Genomic DNA, 21750 nt, shown 5'->3' on the forward strand with positions numbered 1-21750 from the left:
AATAAAAACTTCACAGTGTAACAGATAGAGAGAACCTTGTGAATTAAAGATGCAAATTTAACAACATCTTTCCTATAGCGGGGAAGGTGTAGAAACAGACAATAAAAGCTTCTATAAATAAGTGAAGAGAAGAAGCTGGCTGTGTTATAAAAGGGAACAAAAATGGCAGGTGAACTGATCACATAATTTAGTTCTGGCTTCATAAAAGACAGCTTGAGTAACTTCCCAAAAATTATAGGGAACCAAGAGACAGAGTGGAGTTGACAGAGGTCAGTATTAGTAAGAAAATGGTGCTATGGAAATTAATGAGATTAAAGACTAACAAATCGCCAGGGCCTGATAATATACATCCTGGCCTACTGGTAGTTATCTTTTGAAAATCCACAGACTCTAGAGTGGGTCCTACAGATTTAAGTGTAAGCCTACTATTAAGAAATGGGGTGATGGAGAGATAAAACAGAGATGTGCACACCAGTTAGCCTAACATGAGTAGTGAGGGAAATAATGGAGTTGATTATAAAAGACACAATAACAGAACCCATGAAAAGCATTGATGGGGAGAGGGGGTGGACAAAGCCAGTATGGGTTTATGAAAGGCTAATCATACTTAACAAATCTACTACAGTAGAATAGAAGAGGGAAAACCAGGTAGATGTAGAATATTTGGATTTTCAAAAGGTTTTCAATAAGGTCCCTCCTAAGAGATTTAGGGCTAAAGTTGAAGCACATGGGATGGGAGTAATATATTGGCATGGATTGGGATTTGGCTAACACACAGGATTTGATTGACTTGATTTATTATTGTCACATGTACCAAGGTACAGTGAAAAGTTTTGTCTTGTGTGCAGTACAGGCAGATCCTGCCATTCAAAGTGCACTAGGCTGATAGAACAGAATGAAGAATACAATGCTGCAGCTGTAGAAAAGGTACACCAAGAGCGAGATCAACATTAAATTTAAAGTTTGAGAGGTCCATTCAGAAGTCTGAAAACAGCGGGGAAAAAGCCCGTTCTCGAATCTGTTGGTACGTGTGTTTAAGATTTTGTATCTTTTGCCTGACAGAAGAGGTTGGAAGAGATTGTAACTGGGTTGAATGCTCTTGTTGGCTGCCTTTCCAAGGCAGCGAGAAGTATAGACGGAGTCAATGGATGGAAGGTTCAGAGAGTGGGAATAAATGCTCTTTTTCCAGATATAGGCAGTGACTGATGAGGTACCGCAAGGATAGTACATGGGCCCCAGCTATCTATAATACAGGTAAATGATCTTGATGAAGGAGTTGAAAGCAACATTTCCAAGTTTGCTGATGACACAAAGCTGGGTGAGATTGAGAGTTGTGATGATGACGCAAGTTGGCTTCAAGGCGATTTAAACAAGTTGACTGAGTGGGCAAATGTAAGGCAGATGCAACAAGCAAGCAGAACTGTCACACAAGGACAGATAGGTTCATTTAGGCCTGTATTCTTCTGAATTCAGAAGAATGAGAGGTATGAAATATATAAAATCCAAACACAGCTGGACAGACTCTGTCCTGGGAAGGCTGTGGAAGTCAAGTCACTGAACATATTTAAGGGAAAGGTCAATAAACTTTTAGCTTTTAAGGGCATCAAGGAATATTGGAAGAGTGGGAGTATGGCATTGAGGTAGAGGATCAGCCAAGATTCTGTTGAATGGGCTGAATGCCCTACTCCTCCTTCTCATTTTTATATTTTGGCGATGAAATGGTTGGGGGAGGTGAATAACAGAGTATCTGGTCACACAGTGTGGAGCTGGAGGAACACAGCAGGCCAGGCAGCATCAGAGGACCAGCATTTCTGACGAAGGACCAGCTTTCCTGCTCCTCTGATGCTGCCTGGCCTGCTGTGTTCCTCCAGCTCCACACTGTGTTACCAGATACTCTGTTATTCCGTGCCCCCCCGCCCCACCATTTTTTGTTTTTGTTTCAGATTTCTGGCATCAGCAGTATTTTTGGTTTGGTTTTGTAAGGCAGTGGGCAGTGTCTTGCAGTTAGCAGGTCGGTTAACAATGCATATCCCTCAGTGCAGCAATAGGGCACAAGAGTCAGTGTGATATTGTTTGTTCTCCCAGGCCTGATTATTGCTCCCTAATTACTCTCTGTAACCATTTAAGTTGGCTGTGCCCTGCGCAAAGAACTTGAACCCACAGACTCGAGAGGTGAGAACACTACTGACTGGAGAACAGCCGACCACGGCAATAATTATTGAAGAATGAGTGTTTGGAATATCCCCTGGTGGCCAGTGTTTTAGGCAGTACTGAGGGTCCAAATGGAATGAATTTCCTGTTCAGAATGTGGCCTCTGCTGATCTGCTGTTCCTCAGGCACTGAAACTTGGAAGACTTTTTGTGGCGTGTTTGATCAGCTAATATTGTGTCTTGTTTCATTCTGCTCACACTGTCATCATCCAGCGGTAGGACATGCCCCACTCGAGTCAGTGACCTGAGTCTGTAACCCGATGCTTGAAAGCTGCTGCTTGAATGGCTGCGGTGCTTTGAAGAGCAGCAGAGAGGGATTACTGCCTGAGCCAGATCTGATTTTGATTTATCAACACAACCCGTGCAGGGGGTGGAATTCTTGGTATTGCCGTTGCTATATTTACATTGAAAAATAGAAGACGGTGAATCCTTTTAATGGGATATTAATTTCTCTCTGGTGTGTCATTGCTCGCAATGGATTGTGAATAGCCTTTGTCACTGCTGGTCTCAAATTTACAGCTTTCCCACACTTTTGTTCTTCCCCTCTCTCCCTTTGCATTTGGAGGACTCCTGAATGGTAAGCTGGTAGATGTCGATATTGGATTAATACCCCAGAGGTTGTGAGCTCGAGTACTGCTGTGAATTTGCATTTAACAGTTTAACCGTAAGCTGGCCCCAGCAGAAGCAAATGAGCATGGATGTTTTCTCTGCAGTGCTGTGGGACGCTGACTGTGAGCTAGTCCCTGGTCCGACTGGGAAAGTGCACCTGCTACTGCCGACACATAGCTACATTGCCTCACTGCGTAGCTGACACTACATGTCCTTGGTAATTTGGTAGTCCCAATGAGCTAGACAACAGGGGAGAGGGTTTACAGGGGAATGGTGTGCTTGACCGTAGCAACTTTTGCAAAGAAGGGATGGAGGGATAGCTCACACAGTAGCCATTGCCTGGGATGTAATTTATGTCTTTGGAAGGGGCTATTCCTGTGCTGTGACAAGAGGCAAGTTTGCCAGGACCCAAACTGGAGAGTCCCACACATGGTATTACAGCAGGTGATAACCCACTAAACAATTTCTGGGATGAAGAGAAGTTGGTAGTTCACAAGGTCATTGTGAGCAAAGTGAGGTTTTTTGAGGAGCAGGTTGCTCGTGAATTTGAAAGGTGGAAGCAGCATCTCAGAGCAAGGCATCCACAATACATGTTCAGAATCCTGCTGATATTTGCCCCATTCAACAATTTATATTTACATAATAGCATTAACCTAGCAAAACATTTCCAAGGTGATTCACGGGAGCATTATAAAATGTGACATCAGGCCACACAAGGAGATCTTTGCTCAGATGACCAAGTGCTTGGTCGAAGAGTAGATTATAAGGAATTTCTGGAAGGCAGAAAGCAAGGTGGAGAGGTGGAGAAGCACTGACAGAGAATTCCTGATTTGGAGCCTAGCTAGCAATGAGCAAGATTAATACCAGTGAAGCAATTCAAATCTAGATGTGAGTTTGCTCGCTGAGCTGGAAGGTTAGTTTTCAGACGTTTTGTCACCATTCTAGGTAACATCATCAGTGAGCCTCCGATGAAGCGCTGGTGTTATATCCCGCTTTCTATTTATCTGTTTAGGTTGACCTAAACAGATAAATAGAAAGCGGGACATAACACCAGCGCTTCATCGGAGGTTCACTGATGATGTTACCTAGAATGGTGACGAAATGTCTGAAAACTAACCTTCTAGCTCAGCCAGCAAACTGACATCCAGAAACTCAACCTGAGCTACAAATCTTCTCAAAACTCGCTAATTCAAATCTGAGATGCGCAATTGGAGGAATGAAGATCGAGTTTGAGTTGTGATCTGGAGGAGATTACAGTGCTGGGAGGTGAGTGTATAAGGCCCTCGAGGAGTTTGTAAACCAGGATAAGACCTTTAGAATCAAGGTGTTGCTTGAATGAGAGCCAGTATACGTCAGTGAGCATTGACGTGGTGGGGCAGTGGGACTTGCTGTGGTTTACGACAGGTACCAAAGGTTTGGATGACGTCAAGTTTATGAAGGGCAGAATGTGGAAGACCAGTCAGGTATATGATGGAATATTTAAGTGTGGCGGTGATTGTAGACATTAATGACCTTCAACAGCATGTGATTACAGACAGGAACAAAACTGGGATGATATAACAGATGAGGAAATAGGTGGCCCTAGCGGTGGCATAAATATGGGTTTGGAAACTCAACACTGAGTGAAATATGATATCAGTGTTATGACCAAACTGACTTAATCTAAACAGTTGCTGAGGAGAGCAATTTGATGAAGTTGGTTGCTTAGGAACAGAGTTTGGCATAGGCACTGTCAACAATGGCCTCAGACTACCCTGTATTTCGTTAAAGGAAATTTCTGCTCACTCAGTACAAGGTGTCAGATGAACAGTCCGATAATTTTGCAACAAGTGGAATTATTGAGCTGGGTGTTGTCACTTGTGAAAACTAACACAATACTGTCGAGGTGCAGCATGGAGGTGAGAAATGGGAACCTCCGAGGGTAGGTCCTTGGGAATACCAGTGTTAAAGTTTAGGGAGCAGGAAGAGAAACCATTGCGGGTGATACTCCGGCTTCATTCAGTCAGTCATCATGTGAGAGCAGTACGACCCACTGGATGGCAGGGGAGGGGATGGTGTGGTCATCTGTGTTAGAATTTGCAAACGGGCCCGGTAGGATCAGGCGGGAGAGTTCACCTTTGTCACAGTTACATAGGATCCCGTTTGTGTCTTTGAGAAGGCCTGGGACAGGGACTGAAACTTGATTGGAAGCATTCAAAGCAAGTTACGAATAAAGATGGGCAGGAGTTTGCAAGGAGAGAGAGAGATCAAGGTTATTTTTTTCTGGAGAGAAGTTAAACACGGGCGTGGAATTTTCCTGGTTGTTACCATCTGCCTCCACTGTCAGCTGATGCATCAGCACCCTTTGAGCACCGGTTGGAAGAGTCACTGAGGGTGATAAGAGCACAGAATGTACTCTGGGTAGGTCAAATGCTCCTCATCAGGTATGGTTTGGTAACACCACTACTGTCCGAGCTGATGGAGCCCTGAAAAACATATCTGCCTGAGTCGGGCAGATTGTGAGGGAATCCAACTTGCAGGACAAACCTAATTCACTTCACCCTCACTATCACAGATACATGCAGCCAAGGCAATATTGTTAGGAATGACAAGCATTGAGAACAGTTCTGGATATATGGAGCCCCTGAAAAATAGTAGCAACCAAAAATCAGGGGAAAAAATCCTTCATGAAAACCTCAAACAGTAGCTCTTGTAAAAGGAAACATGCTTTGATACCTGCTTATTGACCATTCCTCCATCATCATCAAACTCCTAAAACTCCCTACAAGTGGTACAAGAGCACTCAAGAAAAGGGGTGTACAAGACACTTAGTAAATTCCGAGCCAGACTGTTATGTGCAGTTGTGGGCGCCACAACATAGGAGAGATGTGAATGCATCGGAGAAATTGCTGAGGTGATACACAAGAATGGGTCCAGGAAGGAGAAATGAGGATGTGTCAAAGAAACCGGGACTGTTCTTTCTTGCAGAGGAAAAGGCTGAGAGAGGATTTGTTGGAGATTTTCAAAATCATGAGCGGGATGGATGGAGTAACTAAATCCTACTCATAAAAGAAAAAAGAATGAGGATGGCATAGATGTGAGAGTAAGCTTTTTTCCACACAGCAAGCAGAATGGATTGCTTGGAAACATGTTGGAAGCGGGTTCAGTTGAGGATTATTTGGATAGAAATGGTGAGCTCGGATGCGGGGAAAAGGAGATTGACACTAGGTAATAGGACCAATGTAGGCATGATGAGCTGACTGGTTTCCTTCTGCACTGGAACATTGCTGTGGTCATGTGATTCTAACTGCACTGTGGGTGTTCCTATGGCACATGGACTGTAGGGGCTTATGAAGGTGGCTCACTGACATCTTTTCAGAGGTAGTTAGAAATGATCAGTAAATCCTTATCTTGCTGGCGCTGCCAATAACCTTTGTATGAGTTTAAAGAAAAGCTGATGTTTAGGGATAGCAGGTAACATTTCTGTTGTCCTGCACGAGAAACTGTGTTATCTGGAGAGGCATGTTGATTTGACGTCTTTATATATTTTTTTGATTAGATTCCTTACAATGCGGAAACAGGCCCTTTGGCCCAACAAGTCCACACTGCCCCTTGAAGCGTCCAGACCCATCTCCCTAAGCACAATGGGCAATTTGGCATGGCTGATCCACCTAGCCTGCACATCTTTGGACTGTGGGAGGAAACTGGAGCACCTGGCGGAAACCCATGCAGACATGGGCAGAACGTGCAAACTCCACACAAACAGTTGTCCGAGGCTGGCGTTGAATCCAGGTCCCTGATGCTGTGAGGCTGCAGTGCTAGCGTGTAGACCTTAGTTACCTATAATTCAAATTGTAGCGCCCTCTAGTGTGTCTAAACATTTAAATCAGTGGGATTGACTGAGTGGGGGGGGTCGTCTTCTCTGCAAGACGAACAGTCCAAGTGAATGTTTGTCCTTCCCGGAGCCGGTCTTGTAAGTGGCTTCTGCACTCCCACCAATGCATTTATATCTTTTGTATAACGTGGTGCCCACAACTGTGCAATGGAATCTGGTAGGTTCACTGATGGCACGGTATACAGCACCACTCACGATGCCTCAGATACTGAAGCATCTCTGTCCCCATGAAGCGGGGTCAGAAATCGCACGACATCAGGTTATGGTCGAACAGGTTCATTTGACAGCACAAGACTTTGGAGCCTCAGTCCTAGACAACATTTAGGCTTAGGCTGACAGGCAGCAAGTAACGTTCATGCCAGACAAGTGCCAGGCAATGACCTTTCCACGAAAGAGAATCTAATCTTTTGATATTCCTTGACATCAGCATCACTGAAACCTTTACTGTTAACATCTCGAGGTGGAGGTGCCAATGTTGGACTGGGACGGCCAAGGTCAGAAATCACACCACCACCACGTTACAGTCCAACAGGCTTATTTGAAGTCACAAGCTTTCGGACCGCTGCTGCTTCGTCAGGTGAAGTGATCACATCCTGAGGGGTTGCCATTGACCAGAAAATTAGCTGAATCAATATAAAATCTGCACCTTTTTACCTTTTGGCACTGTTAGTTGTTGATTGAAATGGGTAAAGAACTGTTTTGAAAAACCAAAGGCCATGGAAAGGAATGCTGTTCTTTATAAAAACAAGTCACCTGACATTCATTGTGAGGGCTGTTTACACTGCTGTTTGTTCAAGCAGTGGGGAAGGATTACAGACGAGCCGGATTCAGAGTGCGTACAAAATGATATATTGCTGGCATCCAGAGGCTGATTGATTTGGCCTTTGATATGGTGACCAATAATTGATAACAAAGGCTTGCTGCTGACCAGCAATTATGTAATTGGCTCCCAGGGAGCTGAACAGCTGCAGATGTCTGGGCAAAACCCATTGGATTTCTAGAAAGGAAGGAAGGAAATCTTTCCTTTGCAGTAAACACCCCTCAAGCCTGAAGAAAACCAATTTATATCCCTCATCACTTGCTGTAAGTGGTAGCTTTTGACCAATAAGTCAGAGATATTTTAAGTTGTGAGCCAGTCACCTTGTGCCTCCAGCAAGCAGGTCAAATATCTTGACAAGCAAAAAGGATCATCTCAGTGAAGCCCATGGACAGAGTGCATTGTACTGACTTCACAGTTTTTCTCTCTGTTTGTGATACCAGTGTGTTTTTTTTTGTGTACGCTTGTCTGTTTGTACGTGTAGGAAGTTTTATAAGAGGAGGAGAGATTTAACCAGTAGAGTTGATAATTGTGTATCTGTAACTAGAGTATTTATTTAGAATGAAAGGTAATTCTTTGATAAGTACAAAAACCTGGTCCTGGGCTTAAAAAGATTGGTAAATTGGGGAAATTTTCATACTATTTTAAAATCTTAAACTTTATTTGACAACTCCAGGATTAGCAGGCTTTCATTTCCAGTTGCTTGAGGGATGCATGATGTCAAGCATATAAATATTGTGTCTGCAAAATTAGGTCAGAGAATGTGAATTATAAGGTTATGCACATCACATCCTGACTCCTTAAAGCCTGTCGCAACAGCTACTGTGCACATGTCAGGAGTATAATGGAATATTTTCTACTTGTCTGGAGTTCTGTAGCTTCAACAGAAGAAAAGAAGCTTTATACCATCCAGGACAGCATTCTATTGATCAGCATTCTATCTGTTAACCTAAATAGTCATCGACTCCAGCACCGATGCACAGTGGCTGCAGTATGTGCCAAATACAAGATGCACTGCAGCAACTCATTGACCCTGCTTTGACAGCACCTTCCAACTCATGAAAACTATCAAGAAGGACATAGGCAGGCGGACGGACGGGACCACCACCAGCTGTAAGTTCCCCTGCAAGCCAGATGCCATCCCAACCTGGAATGGCACTAGGTTTCCCTCACTGTTGCTGGGTCAAATTTCTAAAGCATCTTTTCCAACAGCATTGCAGGTGGACATGCACCTAGTGGACTGCAGTGGTCCAACAAGCTCATCACTAGCCTCTTTGGGCATTAGGAATGGTCAACAAATGTTGGCCTATCCAAAGGTGCCCACTTCTCATGAAAGAATTGAAAATAAGTCTGAGAGGTACAAAACTATCATGTATTCTGTATCTCCTGCATATTGGCATCCAGCATTGATCACTGGAAAATAGGATAAGCTTTAGATCGTGGAATCCCTACAGTGTGGAAACAGGCCCTTTGGCTCAACAAGTCCACACTGATCCTCAGAGCATCCCACCCAGACCTATCCCTCATAACCCACCTAATCAAGACATCCCTGAGCACTGTGGGCAATTTAACATGGCCAATCCACCTACCCTACACATCTTTGGATCGTGGGAGGAAACTGGAGCAAACCCACACAGACGCAGGGAGAATGTGCAAACTCTACACAGACATTTGCCTGAGGATGGAATTGAACCCAGGTCCCTGGTGCTGTAAGGCAGCAGTGTTAACCACTGAGCCACCGTTTACAATTGACTTTGTCTTTTTTCCATCAGCTAGCTCCCCTGGGTCATGGTAATAAAGTGTGAAGCTGGATGAACACAGCAGGCCAAGCAGCATCTCAGGGGCACAAAAGCTGACGTTTCAGGCCTAGACTCTTCATCAGAGAGGGGGATGGGGTGAGGGTTCTGAAATAAATAGGGAGAGAGGGGGAAGCGGACCGAAGGTGGAGAGAAAAGAAGATAGGTGGGGAGGTAGGGAGGGGATAGGTCAGTCCAGTGAAGACGGACAGGTCAAGGAGGTGGGATGAGTTTAGTAGGTAGGAAATGGGAGGTGCAGCTTGGGGTGGGAGGAAGGGATGGGTGAGAGGAAGAACAGGTTAGGGAGTCAGAGACAGGCTGGGCTGGTTGTGTGATGCAGTGGGGGGAGGGGATGAACTGGGCTGGTTTTGGGATGCGGTGGGGAAAGGGGTACCCGGTGTGGCTTCCTCTACATCAGGGAAACCAAGCGGAGGCTTGGGGACCGCTTTGCAGAACACCTCCGCTTGGTTCGCAATAAACAACTGCACCTCCCAGTCGCGAACCATTTCAACTCCCCCTCCCATTCTTTAGATGACATGTCCATCATGGGCCTCCTGTAGTGCCACAACGATGCCACCCGAAGGTTGCAGGAACAGCAACTCATATTCTGCTTGGGAACCCTGCAGCCCAATGGTATCAATGTGGACTTCACCAGCTTCAAAATCTCCTCTTGCCACACTGCATCCCAAAACCAGCCCAGTTCGTCCCCTCCCCCCACTGCATCACACAACTAGCCCAGCTCTTCCCCTCGCCCCACTGCATCCCAAAACCAGCCCAGCCTGTCTCTGCCTCCTTAACCTGTTCTTCCTCTCACCCATCCCTTCCTCCCACCCCAAGCCGCACCTCCATTTCCTACCCACTAACCTCATCCCACCTCCTTGACCTGTCCGTCTTCCCTGGACTGACCTATCCCCTCCCTACCTCCCCACCTATACTTTCCTCTCCACGTATCTTCTTTTCTCTCCATCTTCGGTCTGCCTCCCCCTGTCTCCCTATTTATTCCAGAACCCTCACCCTATCCCCCTCTCTGATGAAGGGTCTGAAACGTCAGCTTTTGTGCTCCTGAGATGCTGCTTGCCCTGCTGTGTGCATCCAGCTTCACACTTTATTATCTTGGATTCTCCAGCATCTGCAGTTCCCATTATCCCCTGGGTCATGTATCCTATTCACTGGAGAGAAGCAAAACTCCATTTTGTAGAGGTCAAGGACGGCTACTAACAGCAGCCAGACGAGATCTGCCCAGGGTGATGGTAATACAAGCCATTCAAACATGTCTGTGTTTTTTTTCTAGATTATTTCAATATGATTTGCTGTGCTATGTATTTTTACTTGAGTAACCTGAACAGAATATTTAAGACAGACCTCTAGGTGAGGAAGGACATGATAGGATCACTTTTTTGTAAAAAAAACACAACAGGATAGTACAAAATGAAACAACAGCAGGACTGCCGGCATATTAGCAGAAGTTAAAACTCTCCACAGACGTCCAGGTCATAGGTTAATCTCTTGCCTCCAAGTCTATTTCCTGAAGACGCACAGACGTCTCATCGTCATTCAGCCTGTTATTTAAACACAAAGACTAAATAAAAAGGGGTGTTGGATGAAGTGTTTTTTCTCTCTCTCAGGACAGGATGCAGCGTGGGAATTCCTCTGATATTTGCGTGGAAGCTTAATGCAAATTGTCATTTTTTATTTTAGAAAGCGTTTGGTGAGACTTCAAAGGAAGGCTGCTCAGATGGTGTGACTTGTTCATAGTGAGTGAGCCGCTTTGGACCCCTTGCTGATAAAGGCTCCCCTTCTGTGCTTTTCATATGTAAAAGGGGAAAGTGAAAGTTCACTGACTACTCTGCCATTGTGCGCTGACTCCTCTGCCATTATGTGCTGACTCCTGACCTTGCATTCAGTTTTCAAAACCCAAGCGAATTCAGTCTGCTATCCTGGGAAAGGCTCCCCACCGTGGGCACTTCCACAGCCCACCTCCCCTTCCCCAAACTCTTTCCCTGTTCGTGGGAATCTGCTCACTTCCCATTTCCAGGCTGAGCCATCTGTCACCACAATGGCATTGGTCTGCCAATAGTGGACCAATGAAGATCAGGGATGTGAGAGAGGCAAGAATTTTGGATGCACTTCTCTTGAAATTGATGCGGGCTAAGTTATGCCATGCTGTCCTGACTTTCGTGTTGCTCTTCCATAGTTTCTCTTGAGCTGGATGCTCTTCGGGCGAGTTTAAGGTGGCTGTGACGGTGTATTCCCTACTGGTCTCTCCTCTCTGCTAGGTTAACATTTATCCCCTGGCCTTCCCATTTCTCCGAAGTCCCCTGAAGAGAGCAAGTTCCTCAGTAAAAATGTTATTGCCCGTCATGACTCTGCACTCAGGAACTCCCTCTCTAAATCCTCTGCATTGTCCTTAAGCTGCTTTAGCAAGGTTTTACCAAACCCTTTCGGACTTATTCTTCCCCTGGACTCGCTAATTTTGGCACTGCTTCTTTGCCCAGTTCACTGTCTTTGTCATCTTTGCGTAGCAAAACAAGAAATGTAAGTTACGACTCACTCAGAGGTAGTAAGAACTACAGATGCTGGAGTCAGGGATAACACAGTGTGGAGCTGGAGGAACACAGCAAGCCGGGCAGCATCAAAGAAGCAGGAAAGTTGACCTGAAACTTTCCTCCTCTGCTCTTCTGATGCTGCCTGGCCGTTGTGTTCCTCCACCTCCACACTGCATTATATCTAAGAAACGAAAGTTGCTGTCCTGAAAAATGAGCATAGTGAAAGGATTGACAATATTCTGGATGCATGTCTTCTGTCGCATGGATTCAGGCTCAATCTGAATGGCCAGGCCCTTCAATGAAGCTGTCAGCATCTTTGCATCCTGCACAGAATGATGAAAAGCTGAGTTGAAGGAACAAACTTCCACTTTAATTTTGAGATCAGGCTCATTAAATACCCGAGTTTCTTTCGATTTTTCACAGGACAAGGGCATTGGACCACCATTCACTGCCTCTTCCTAGCTGCTGTTGAGAAGATGCTGGTGAGCTGCCTTCTTGAACTGCTGCAGTCCATGTGCAAACATTCAAAAAGAATGGAAATTCCCCGCATTTTGTGACCTCCATGGGATTTTCCTAAAACAGGTGGTTGATGCAAACAGAGGAACAGGGACGCCACAGTGACTGCTCTGGATCTAATCTTTATTTCTTTTTGTGAAGAAATTAGTCTTTGTCCCTCACATTCCTCACATACAGATACCAGTATATCAGAATGAATACCTTCACTCCTTAACACCGAGACAAAAAGTTCATTGAGCAAGGACTTTGAATCTGATCAAGTTCTGCAATCCCTGAGCATGATGTGCATGTATCTCAATTGATACCTCTTCCCTGTTCATTCCATATGACCTTGATTTTGATGCAGTGGGCACTCTGCACCTCCGAAGGGAATCTCGTCCAAATCCACCTGATCTCCATAACCCCTCACTTCCCATGGTTGACCCACCTAGCCTGCACATTCCTGAACACTGTGGGCAATTTAGCATGGCCAGTCCACCTCACATGCACATCATGGACTGTGGGAGGAAACTCCAGCACCCAGTGGAAACCCAACACACAGAATGTGCAAACTCCACACAGATAGTCACCCAAGTCCAGAATTGAACTCAGGTCCCTGGCACTGCGAGGCAGTGGTGCCAACTGCTGAGTCACTGTGTTGTACCATGCTATAGACTTGTGGCATTTTCAGAGAAGACCACACCTGGGTTGCCCTACATTTAATGCTGTGCTATTTTTAGTGAGGACTTTACCCAGGTTGGTTATGCATTGCTGTTGGCTGTAAATCGAGCTACGTCAGAGAAACAGAGGAGCTGAGATTCTTTGTGAGGAATGTAGAACTTGAAAGATTTTGTTACTGAATTTGCTGACCTAAATGCTGAGTAGACTGCAGAGGCAATTTCAAAGATCTGTCTCCTTGCCTTTTAATGTGCGATTTATAATTTATGATCAACAGCGATTTGCTTATTAATTCACATTTAACAAATTTTGATTTTGGCTTTTAGAATATAAATGCTTATCTAAGATGATATTTAATGTTTGCTTTGTTTGGCTTGTATAATGAAAATTGTCCTGATTCAAACTATGGACTCCTGAATCCTCACATGTAGCAAATTACTGGGACTTTAGAGTCAGAGAATTGCCACATTATGGAAGCAGGCCATTCGGCCTATCGAGTGCACACTGATCCTCCGAAGAGCATCCCACACAGGCCTACCCCTCTACCATATCCCTGTAACCCTTAAATTTGGATTAATGGCACTGGTCAGAGACTAGCTGGTATTTTCCAGCAGGCAAGGAGGTCCACTCTAGTACCTGGAGGACTACATTTGATTAAAAATGGCTTCCGGCTAGCAGACTAGTGGGGTGGGTGAGAGTTCGCTTGCTTGGAACTAATGTAAAGAGTCAAAGGTGCAGGGAGGGCTCAGGAAAGCGTTTTTAAAGTTTCCAGAACAAGTAATAGGACAGAGAGCATGGATGGGGTCAGGAATCTAATTTCAGGAACAGAGGTAAGGGGAGAATTCTGAGAAAAAGGGCTGTCAGTGTAGAGCTGAGCGTGTTGTTCTTAAATGCACACAGTGTACCAAACACGGTTGATGAGTTTGCAGTGCAGATTGAAACTGGCAGGTCTGATGTTGTGGGTATCACAGAGACTTGGCTGCAAGTGTCTCAGGGCTGGGAACTAGATATCCAGGGATAGCCCTATCAAAAGGACTGACAGAAGGACAGGGAATGGCTTGATAGCAAGAAATTAAATTAAATTGAGAGCAAGATTTGATTTAGGTTTGGAAGGCATAGAATCTGTATGGATAGAGTTGAAGAACTGCAAAGTAGAAAAAACCCTGATGGGATCAGAGATAGTAGGAACTTCAGACACTGGAGAATCTGATATAACACGGTGTAGAGCGGGATGAACACAGCAGGCCAAGCAGTATCATAGGAGCAGGAAAGCTGATGTTTCGGGCCTAGACCCTTCTTCAGAAAATGGACAGAGAATGTGCAGACTCCACACAGATACACACCTTCTTCAGTTTCTGAAGAAGGGTCTAGGCCCGAAACATCAGCCTTACTGCTCCTATGATGCTGCTTGGCCTGCTGTGTTCATCCAGCTCTACACTGTGTTATCTAAGACCCTGAAGGGAGTTGAGTGCAGGCCTCCTAGCTGTACTCAGGATGTGGGGAAGAAAATAAGTCAGGAGATTGAAAAGGCATGTTAGAAAAGCACATTTACAATTATCAAGGGAGACTTCAACATGCACTTCAAGTGCCAGATGACTGGAGGAAAGCAAATGTGGTTCCACTGTTCAAGAAGGGGAGTAGAGACAACCCTGGTAATTATAGACCAGTGAGCCTCACCTCAGTTGTTGGTAACGTCTTGGAAAAGGTTATAAGGGATAGGATTTATAATCATCTAGAAAAGAATAAATTGATTAGGGATAGTCAGCACAGTTTTGTGAAGGGAAGGTCGTGCCTCACAAACCTTATTGAGTTCTTTGAGAAGGTGACCAAACAGGTAGATGAGAGTAAACCGGTTGATGTGGTGTATATGGATTTCAGCAAGGAGTTTGATAAGGTTCCCCACAATAGGCTATTGTACAAAATGCGGAGGAATGGAATTGTGGGAGATATAGCAGTTTGGATTGGAAATTGGCTTGCTGAAAGAAGACGGAGGGTGGTAGTTGATGGGAAATGTTCATCCTGGAGACCAGTTACTAGTGGTGTACCACAAGGGTCGGTGTTGGGTCCACTGCTGTTTGTCATTTTTATAAATGACCTGGATGAGGGCGTAGAAAGATGGGTTAGTAAATTTGCAGACGACCCTAAGGTCGGTGGAGTTGTGGATGGTGACGAAGGATGCTGTAGGTTGCAGAGAGACATAGATAAGCTTCAGAGCTGGGCTGAGAGGTGGCAAATGGAGTTTAATGCAGACAAGTGTGAGGTGATGCACTTTGGAAGGAGTAACCGGAAGGCAAAGTACAGGGCTAATGGTAAGATTCTTAGCAATGTAGATGAGCAGAGAGATCTCGGTGTCCATGTACACAGATCCTTGAAAGTTGCCACCCAGATGGACAGGGCTGTTAAGAAGGCATACAGTGTTTTAGCTTTTATTAATAGAGGGATCGAGTTCTGGAACCAAGAGGTTATGGTGAAGCTGTACAAAACTCTGTTGCGGCCGCACTTGGAGTATTGTGTACAGTTCTGGTCACCGCATTATAAGAAGAATGTGGAAGAGGGTTAGATAGGGTGGATAGGGAGAGCCTTTTTCCTAGGATGGTGACGGCGAGCACGAGGGGGCATAGCTTTAAATTGAGGGGTGAAAGATATAGGACAGGTGTCAGAGGTAGTTTCTTTACTCAGAAAGTAGTAAGGGAATGGAACGCTTTGCCTGCAACGGTAGTAGATTCGCCAGCTTTAGGTACATTTAAGTCGTCATTGGATAAGCATATGGACATACATGGAATAGTGTAGGTTAGATAGGCTTGAGATCGGTATGACAGGTCGGCACAACATCGAGGGCTGAAGGGCCTGTACTGTGCTGTAATGTTCTATGTTCTATGCAGGTGGATTGGGAAAATCAGGTCGGCAGCAAATCTTCCCCTATTGCTTTTTCCATTCATTTCTTACTCTTTAGTAATCCACAGCACAGAGATCACTTGTGGTTGATGGAAATGCTCAAATTGAGTAAAAGTGTGGGCTGGGAAGTTCTTGGATTCGAAGGGAACTGGAAGTATACCACATTGCTGTCTAGAATGGGAGGGGATTGAATGAAGCAGGCTGAACAGACGTACATGGTAGCATACTTGGGAGGTCCTGTGTGAAGTGATTGGATGGAGAGTAGTTCACTTAAACAGTGGGATCAAGAAATATTTAGGGCAGCCAGATACCCAAAAGGTGGGAAGCACTTGGGGGCGTGTTATGTTGTGGATTTGTGGTGTTCAGCTGTGCTACTTAGCGAGTGTAAGTTTATCTCAACAGGAGGAAGTTTGCCTCTTAATCAGTAGATTGTGGCTCCAAGCCCCAAACTGAGCACATCACTTATCTGGCCATGTTGCCACTTAGAGGCAGCATCATACAGAGGCCTCATTTGCTTGTTCAGATGAATACAGGTTTTGTATCTTTTATCTGAAAACTTGGGGCCTACTGTTTCTTGGATGAACAATAGTTTTGATTTTCAGATACAAGGTAATAAGTAGATTTGCAAAGTTTTAATCACTTGTTCTAACTCAGCAAATAGGGTTGAAATGAAGGTCATAGTTTGAGTTCCTGACTTATTGAATTTTGATGAATTTAAAAGATTTTACATTAAGGAAATGCAAAGAACAGAATGTGCATCAGATTCATTGATCAAAGAAATGGATTTTGAATCTTGCAATTTTCTAGGGCCCATCAAGTTCTGCCGAATGTAGTGTGCATGCGTGTGTGCGTGGCTGCGTACAAATGATAATTTGCAGAAGAGGAGAATCAGGCATAAAACAATCGCCAAAGACTTGCATTTCCCAAGACACACTGAGGTCCACTGTGGGTGCATTTGGATACATTCGAATCTGTTCATGCCTTTGGGAAGAACTTTGCTTCATCCAAATAGACCCCAACAGATCTAAAAATGAAGTTTCTTCTGAAGGGCTCGAACTGACTGAGTTTGGGGCATTTGGAAAAACTTTGGTTTTCAGGACTTTTCAGTCTTTGGATATATGGATGAAGGATATCTGAGTTGTATCAAAATTGTCACAGCTCTGCCTGAAGATGTCAAGGGAGTTCTCTTTTTAACTCTGGACAAGTACCAGCACTGCCAGTCGTCTTGTTGTATAATCTTGCTGTATGCATATTGACTGTGGGCTATGGCTTACTAATGATGTAACACTTTAAAGGTATTTCATTAGCCTAAAATGTAATGAGAAATTTTGGGAGGGAATTCAAGGTGCTACATAAAAATACAAGTTCTTCTCTTTCTTATTGAAATGCTGTCTTCGAAAACTGAAGCATGGAGAGGTCCTGTGCTCGTACACCTAAAGGGAGGCTAAGTGAACGTAGAGTGAATTGAGTTGGAACACTAAAATTAGCATGTTGGGATGCACAATTGAATTGTGGCCAATTGGATTGAACTGGGTCATCATTAGGAAATGAAAAAGAAGAGCATTCCAGCAAATGGCACCTCTTTCAGTCATGATTCCTCAGCTGAGCTTCAGTTCCTGATGCAGCAATAGGTCTTTCTGAGAAAGACACGCATTGGGAATTTACGTTTGCAACTACTTCAGAAAGAGTACGGTTTTGCTTCACATTGCTTAATTCACTGAATGGATTTCCTATGTTATAGGCATTACTTTGGTCAATTTCCGAATACGTTTCAAAAATTCAAAATTGCATTTAAACAGAAAATGCTGGAAATACTCAACAGCTCAAACAGCATCTGTGCAGAAAGTGTTCATGTTTCAGTTTTAGAGACCTTACATTAGATAGTGAATTGCTGTAGCCCAGTTATATGAGATAATATTTATAACTTGGTTTGAGCTGTTAAAATTGGATTTAACCATGCAGCATTTTTATTGAAACATGGCTGTTTTGTTTTGCAGACGTATAATTTCACAAAACAAAAATGACACCTTTTGCACTGGATCACCTCGGCGCTACCACTTATGCCAGAACCAGGTAAATTTTTCAGAGATAGTAGGAACTGCCGATGCTGGAGAATCTGAGATAACACTGTGTGAAGCTGGATGAACACAGCAGGCCAAGCAGCATCAGAGGAGCGGGAAAGTTGACGTTTCGGGGAGATGGATAGAAGATGGATAAAGGAGAAGATAGGGTGAGAGGAGACAGACAGGTCAAAAGGCGGTGTTAGAGTCAGTGAAGGTGAATGTAGGTGGGGTGTTAGGGAGGGATAGGTCAGTCCAGGGAGGATGGACAGGTCAGGTGGGCGGGATGAGGTTAGTGGGTAGCGGATGGGGGTAGGGCTTGAGGTGGGAGGAATGGTTAGGGAGGCAGGACTAGCTGGGCTGGTTTTGACATGTCATCGGGGGAGGAGAGATTTTGAAGCTTGCGAAGTCCACATTGATACCCTTGGGCTGCAGGTTTCCCAAGCTTCAAAATCTCCCTTCCCTCGACCACATCCCAAAACCAGCCCAGCTAGCCCCTGCCTCCCTAACCATTCCTCCCACCTCCAGCCCCACCCCCACCCCCTACCCACTAACCTCATCCTGCCCCCTGACCTGTCCGTCCTCCTTGGACTGACCTATCCCCTCCCTAACTCCCAACCTACATTCACCTTCACTGGTTCTAACCCCGCCTCTTTGACCTGTCTGTCTCCTCTCACCCTATCTTCTCCTTTATCCATCTTCTATCCACCTCCCCCGTCTCTCTATTTATTTCAGAATCCCCTCCAGCTCTACACCTTGTTATCTCAGGTAAATTTTTCTACTTCTTTGTCTCAAAGTCTATTTTATCTGTTCTCTTTCTACCCTCTGCATTGTTGTTCCTTTCGTATAAACTCAGCCACAAACAACAATGCCGGGTATTCAATGCTTCTCCTTCATTGAGTTTGTCTATGGTCATCATTGGATTTTTCTTTGGGATTCTACCTGGTCTAACAGTCGCTGACCTCACTTTAAATGAACCATGTGTGGCCAACAAATTGGTTCTTCCCTTTGCCTGCTCAATATCTTATAAAGAACAACCAAGATTCAAGGGTCTGACAGAGGAACTTTGCCTTTGCCACTGCAGAATAGTATGCACCGCATAGTACCGTACCATCCTCCTGCCAGCTTTGGCACAACTGGGTAGCACTTACTTCTTTGAATCAGAAGGTTTTCTCTACAAAATAATGAAATCTGGACGTTGCTGGCCAGATCAGTAATTTTTGCCTATCCCTAATGCCCTACAGAAGGTGGTGGCGAGCTGTATTGATGTACCGCTGAAGTCTTTGAGGTGTAGATAAACTCACAGTGCTGTTAAGAAGGGGGTTTCCAGAATTTTGGCACAGTGACAATGAAGGAATGGCAAAATATTTCCAAGTAAAGATGGTGTGTGGCTTGGAAGGGAATTTGCAAGTTGTGGTGCTCCCATGTATATAGAGTCACACAGTACAGAAACAGATCCTTCAGCCCAACTCATCCATGCTGATCAAGTTTTCCAAACTAAACTAGTCCCACTTGCCTACATTTGGCCCATTATCCCTCTAAAACTTTCCTATTCATGTACCTATCCAAATGTCTTTCAAATGTTGCAAGTACCACTTCCTCTGGTAGTTCATTTGTGTACAAACCACCTTCTTGTCCCTTTTAAATATTTCTCCTTTCACATTAAAAATACTCCCTCTAGCTTAGAACTTGCCCACCCTAGGGAAAAGACCTTTGCTAACATACTGCTGCCAATGTGCGTTGGTGTGAAGAGATGCAGCATGAATGTTGCATGCTGATAAAACTGGCTGCTGTGTCCTGATTTTGATGTTATACCTCTTGAGTATTGTGGGAGCTGCAGTCACCCAGGCAAGTTGTGAGTAGCCCATCTCACTCCAGACTCATACTTTGTAGATGGTAGACAGGCTTTGGGAGTCAAGAGGTGAGTAACTGTCTGCAGGATTCCCAGCTTCTGACTTGCTGTTGTAATCAACCACAATAGTAATTTGTCTGGTGCAATTTGGATTTCTAGTAATGCCAGCACGTTGATGGTGGGATATTCTGTGATAGTGATACCATTGAATGTTAAGGGGAGATGGTTAGATTCTGTCTTGTTTGAGACAGTCATTGCTTTGCACTTCTGTGGCACATGTTACCTGCTACTTGTCAGTCCAAGCCTGATGTTGGCCAGGCTTTGCTGCAATGGGACACCAAATGCTGCAGTATGTGAGGAGTCTCAAATGGTGTCAAACATTGTGCAATCATTAGTGAACATCCCCACTTCTGACCTTACGATAGAGGGAAGGTCATTGATGAAGCAGCTGAAGATGGTTGTGCCTAGCTCACTACCCTGACGGAGCTCCTGCAGAGGTGTCCTGGAGCTGAGATGACTACTAATTAATAAAGAATTAATCAACCACAACCATCTTCCTTTTGTACCTGGTTTGGCTCCAGTCATTGTTTCTGAGTTCAAGCCCCAGTTAAGAGACTTGTGGATGTAAGTATTGATTGACATGTCAGTGCAGAACCAAGTGAATGCTGTATTGTCAGTGATGAGATATTGAACTGAGGCCTGATCTGCCCACTGCAGTGGATGTAGATGACCCAAGCAATACTTACCAGGCACCCTGGCCAATGTTTACCTCTCAGTCAACAGAATTAAAATAGATTATGAGATCGCTGTTTGTCCGAATCTTCTGTGCACAATTTCCCAATATATTACAATGCCAGCACTTCAAAAAGGCACATAATTAATTGTAAAGCATTTGATGATGTCCTGAGGTCATGAAAAATGTGCGATTGTAGTATTTTTCTTGGTGTTCTTATTTCTGCACAGCCCTGTCCAAACAATGGCATCAGCTTCAAACAACAGCAGTGTTCTGCTTTTAATGCCAAAGCATTCAGTGGCCGATACTATCACTGGGTTCCACTATATCCAGGTAAGGAGCATGGTGCAGTCATCTTTAACATTTCATCTTTTCATTCTCCTCCCATGACACTCTGACATCACTCCCTCTTTGTCATTCGATTCCAGAAACCTATTGAATTTCTCTCTTCAACCGGCTCAGTTATTGACCTTTAACAGCTCTCTGGGTTAGACATTCCTAGAGATTCATCATTGAAGAAATTCCTTCTCATCTCAATCTTAAATGGCCTGCCTGATATCCTGAGATTATGATTCCTGGTTTTAGACTTTCCAGCCTGAGGAAACATCCGATCTGTACTCACCCTGCCATGCCTTGTCAGAATTCTATAAGTTTCAAAGAATCATAGGAAAAGGAGGAGGTAATTCAGACTGTTGAGCCTCCCTTACTGCTCAATATGATCATAGCCAAATGAGCATTTCAAAGACATTTACTTACCCTGCCGCCACAATACTGTACACCATCAGTAATCAGAAATTTATCAATCTTTGCCATAATCATATACAAAGCAAATTTTCACAGTTCACAACCCTCTGAGTAAAACTTTTCCTGTTTTCTTTGTTTCAGATCTCCTGCACCCACTGCCTTTGTTTGGTTTTCCCTCGCTGGCTATCAGTGCAGCAGACGCGCTGATCACTTGCCTTTTTTAAGTGTTCTAAACTAGCCTCTTGATGGCGATGTTTGCTTACCAGGAAACCAATGTGTTCTGCATTCTCCGATGCGGTCGTGAACAAATCAAGGCTTTTGTCATGTACTTTAGCACAATCCGAGATGAGTTCTTCCTGTAGATTAACTTGTTTGCTGACTGTTCACCCATGATGATCCTCGTCAGCACAATGTTTTTCAACACTATTCACCAGTCTAATA

At 44.5% G+C, this 21750-nt stretch overlaps 1 protein-coding gene across 3 annotated transcripts in view; it reads left to right on the forward strand.

Annotated features, from left to right (window-relative positions):
• Positions 1 to 21750, forward strand: part of si:ch211-267e7.3 (ADAMTS-like protein 2) — a 111006-nt gene that overhangs the window by 23597 nt on the left and 65659 nt on the right. For all 3 annotated transcript variants that reach the window (XM_048538797.2, XM_048538794.2, XM_059647761.1), the window contains 2 exons: positions 17918 to 17993; positions 20796 to 20898. In XM_048538797.2, coding sequence (XP_048394754.2) covers positions 17918 to 17993; positions 20796 to 20898 — 179 coding nt within the window. The remainder of the gene's footprint in view (positions 1 to 17917; positions 17994 to 20795; positions 20899 to 21750) is intronic.

Source organism: Stegostoma tigrinum, chromosome 8 (genome assembly GCF_030684315.1).
Source record: "Stegostoma tigrinum isolate sSteTig4 chromosome 8, sSteTig4.hap1, whole genome shotgun sequence".
In the NCBI taxonomy this organism is placed as follows: Eukaryota; Metazoa; Chordata; class Chondrichthyes; order Orectolobiformes; family Stegostomatidae; genus Stegostoma; species Stegostoma tigrinum.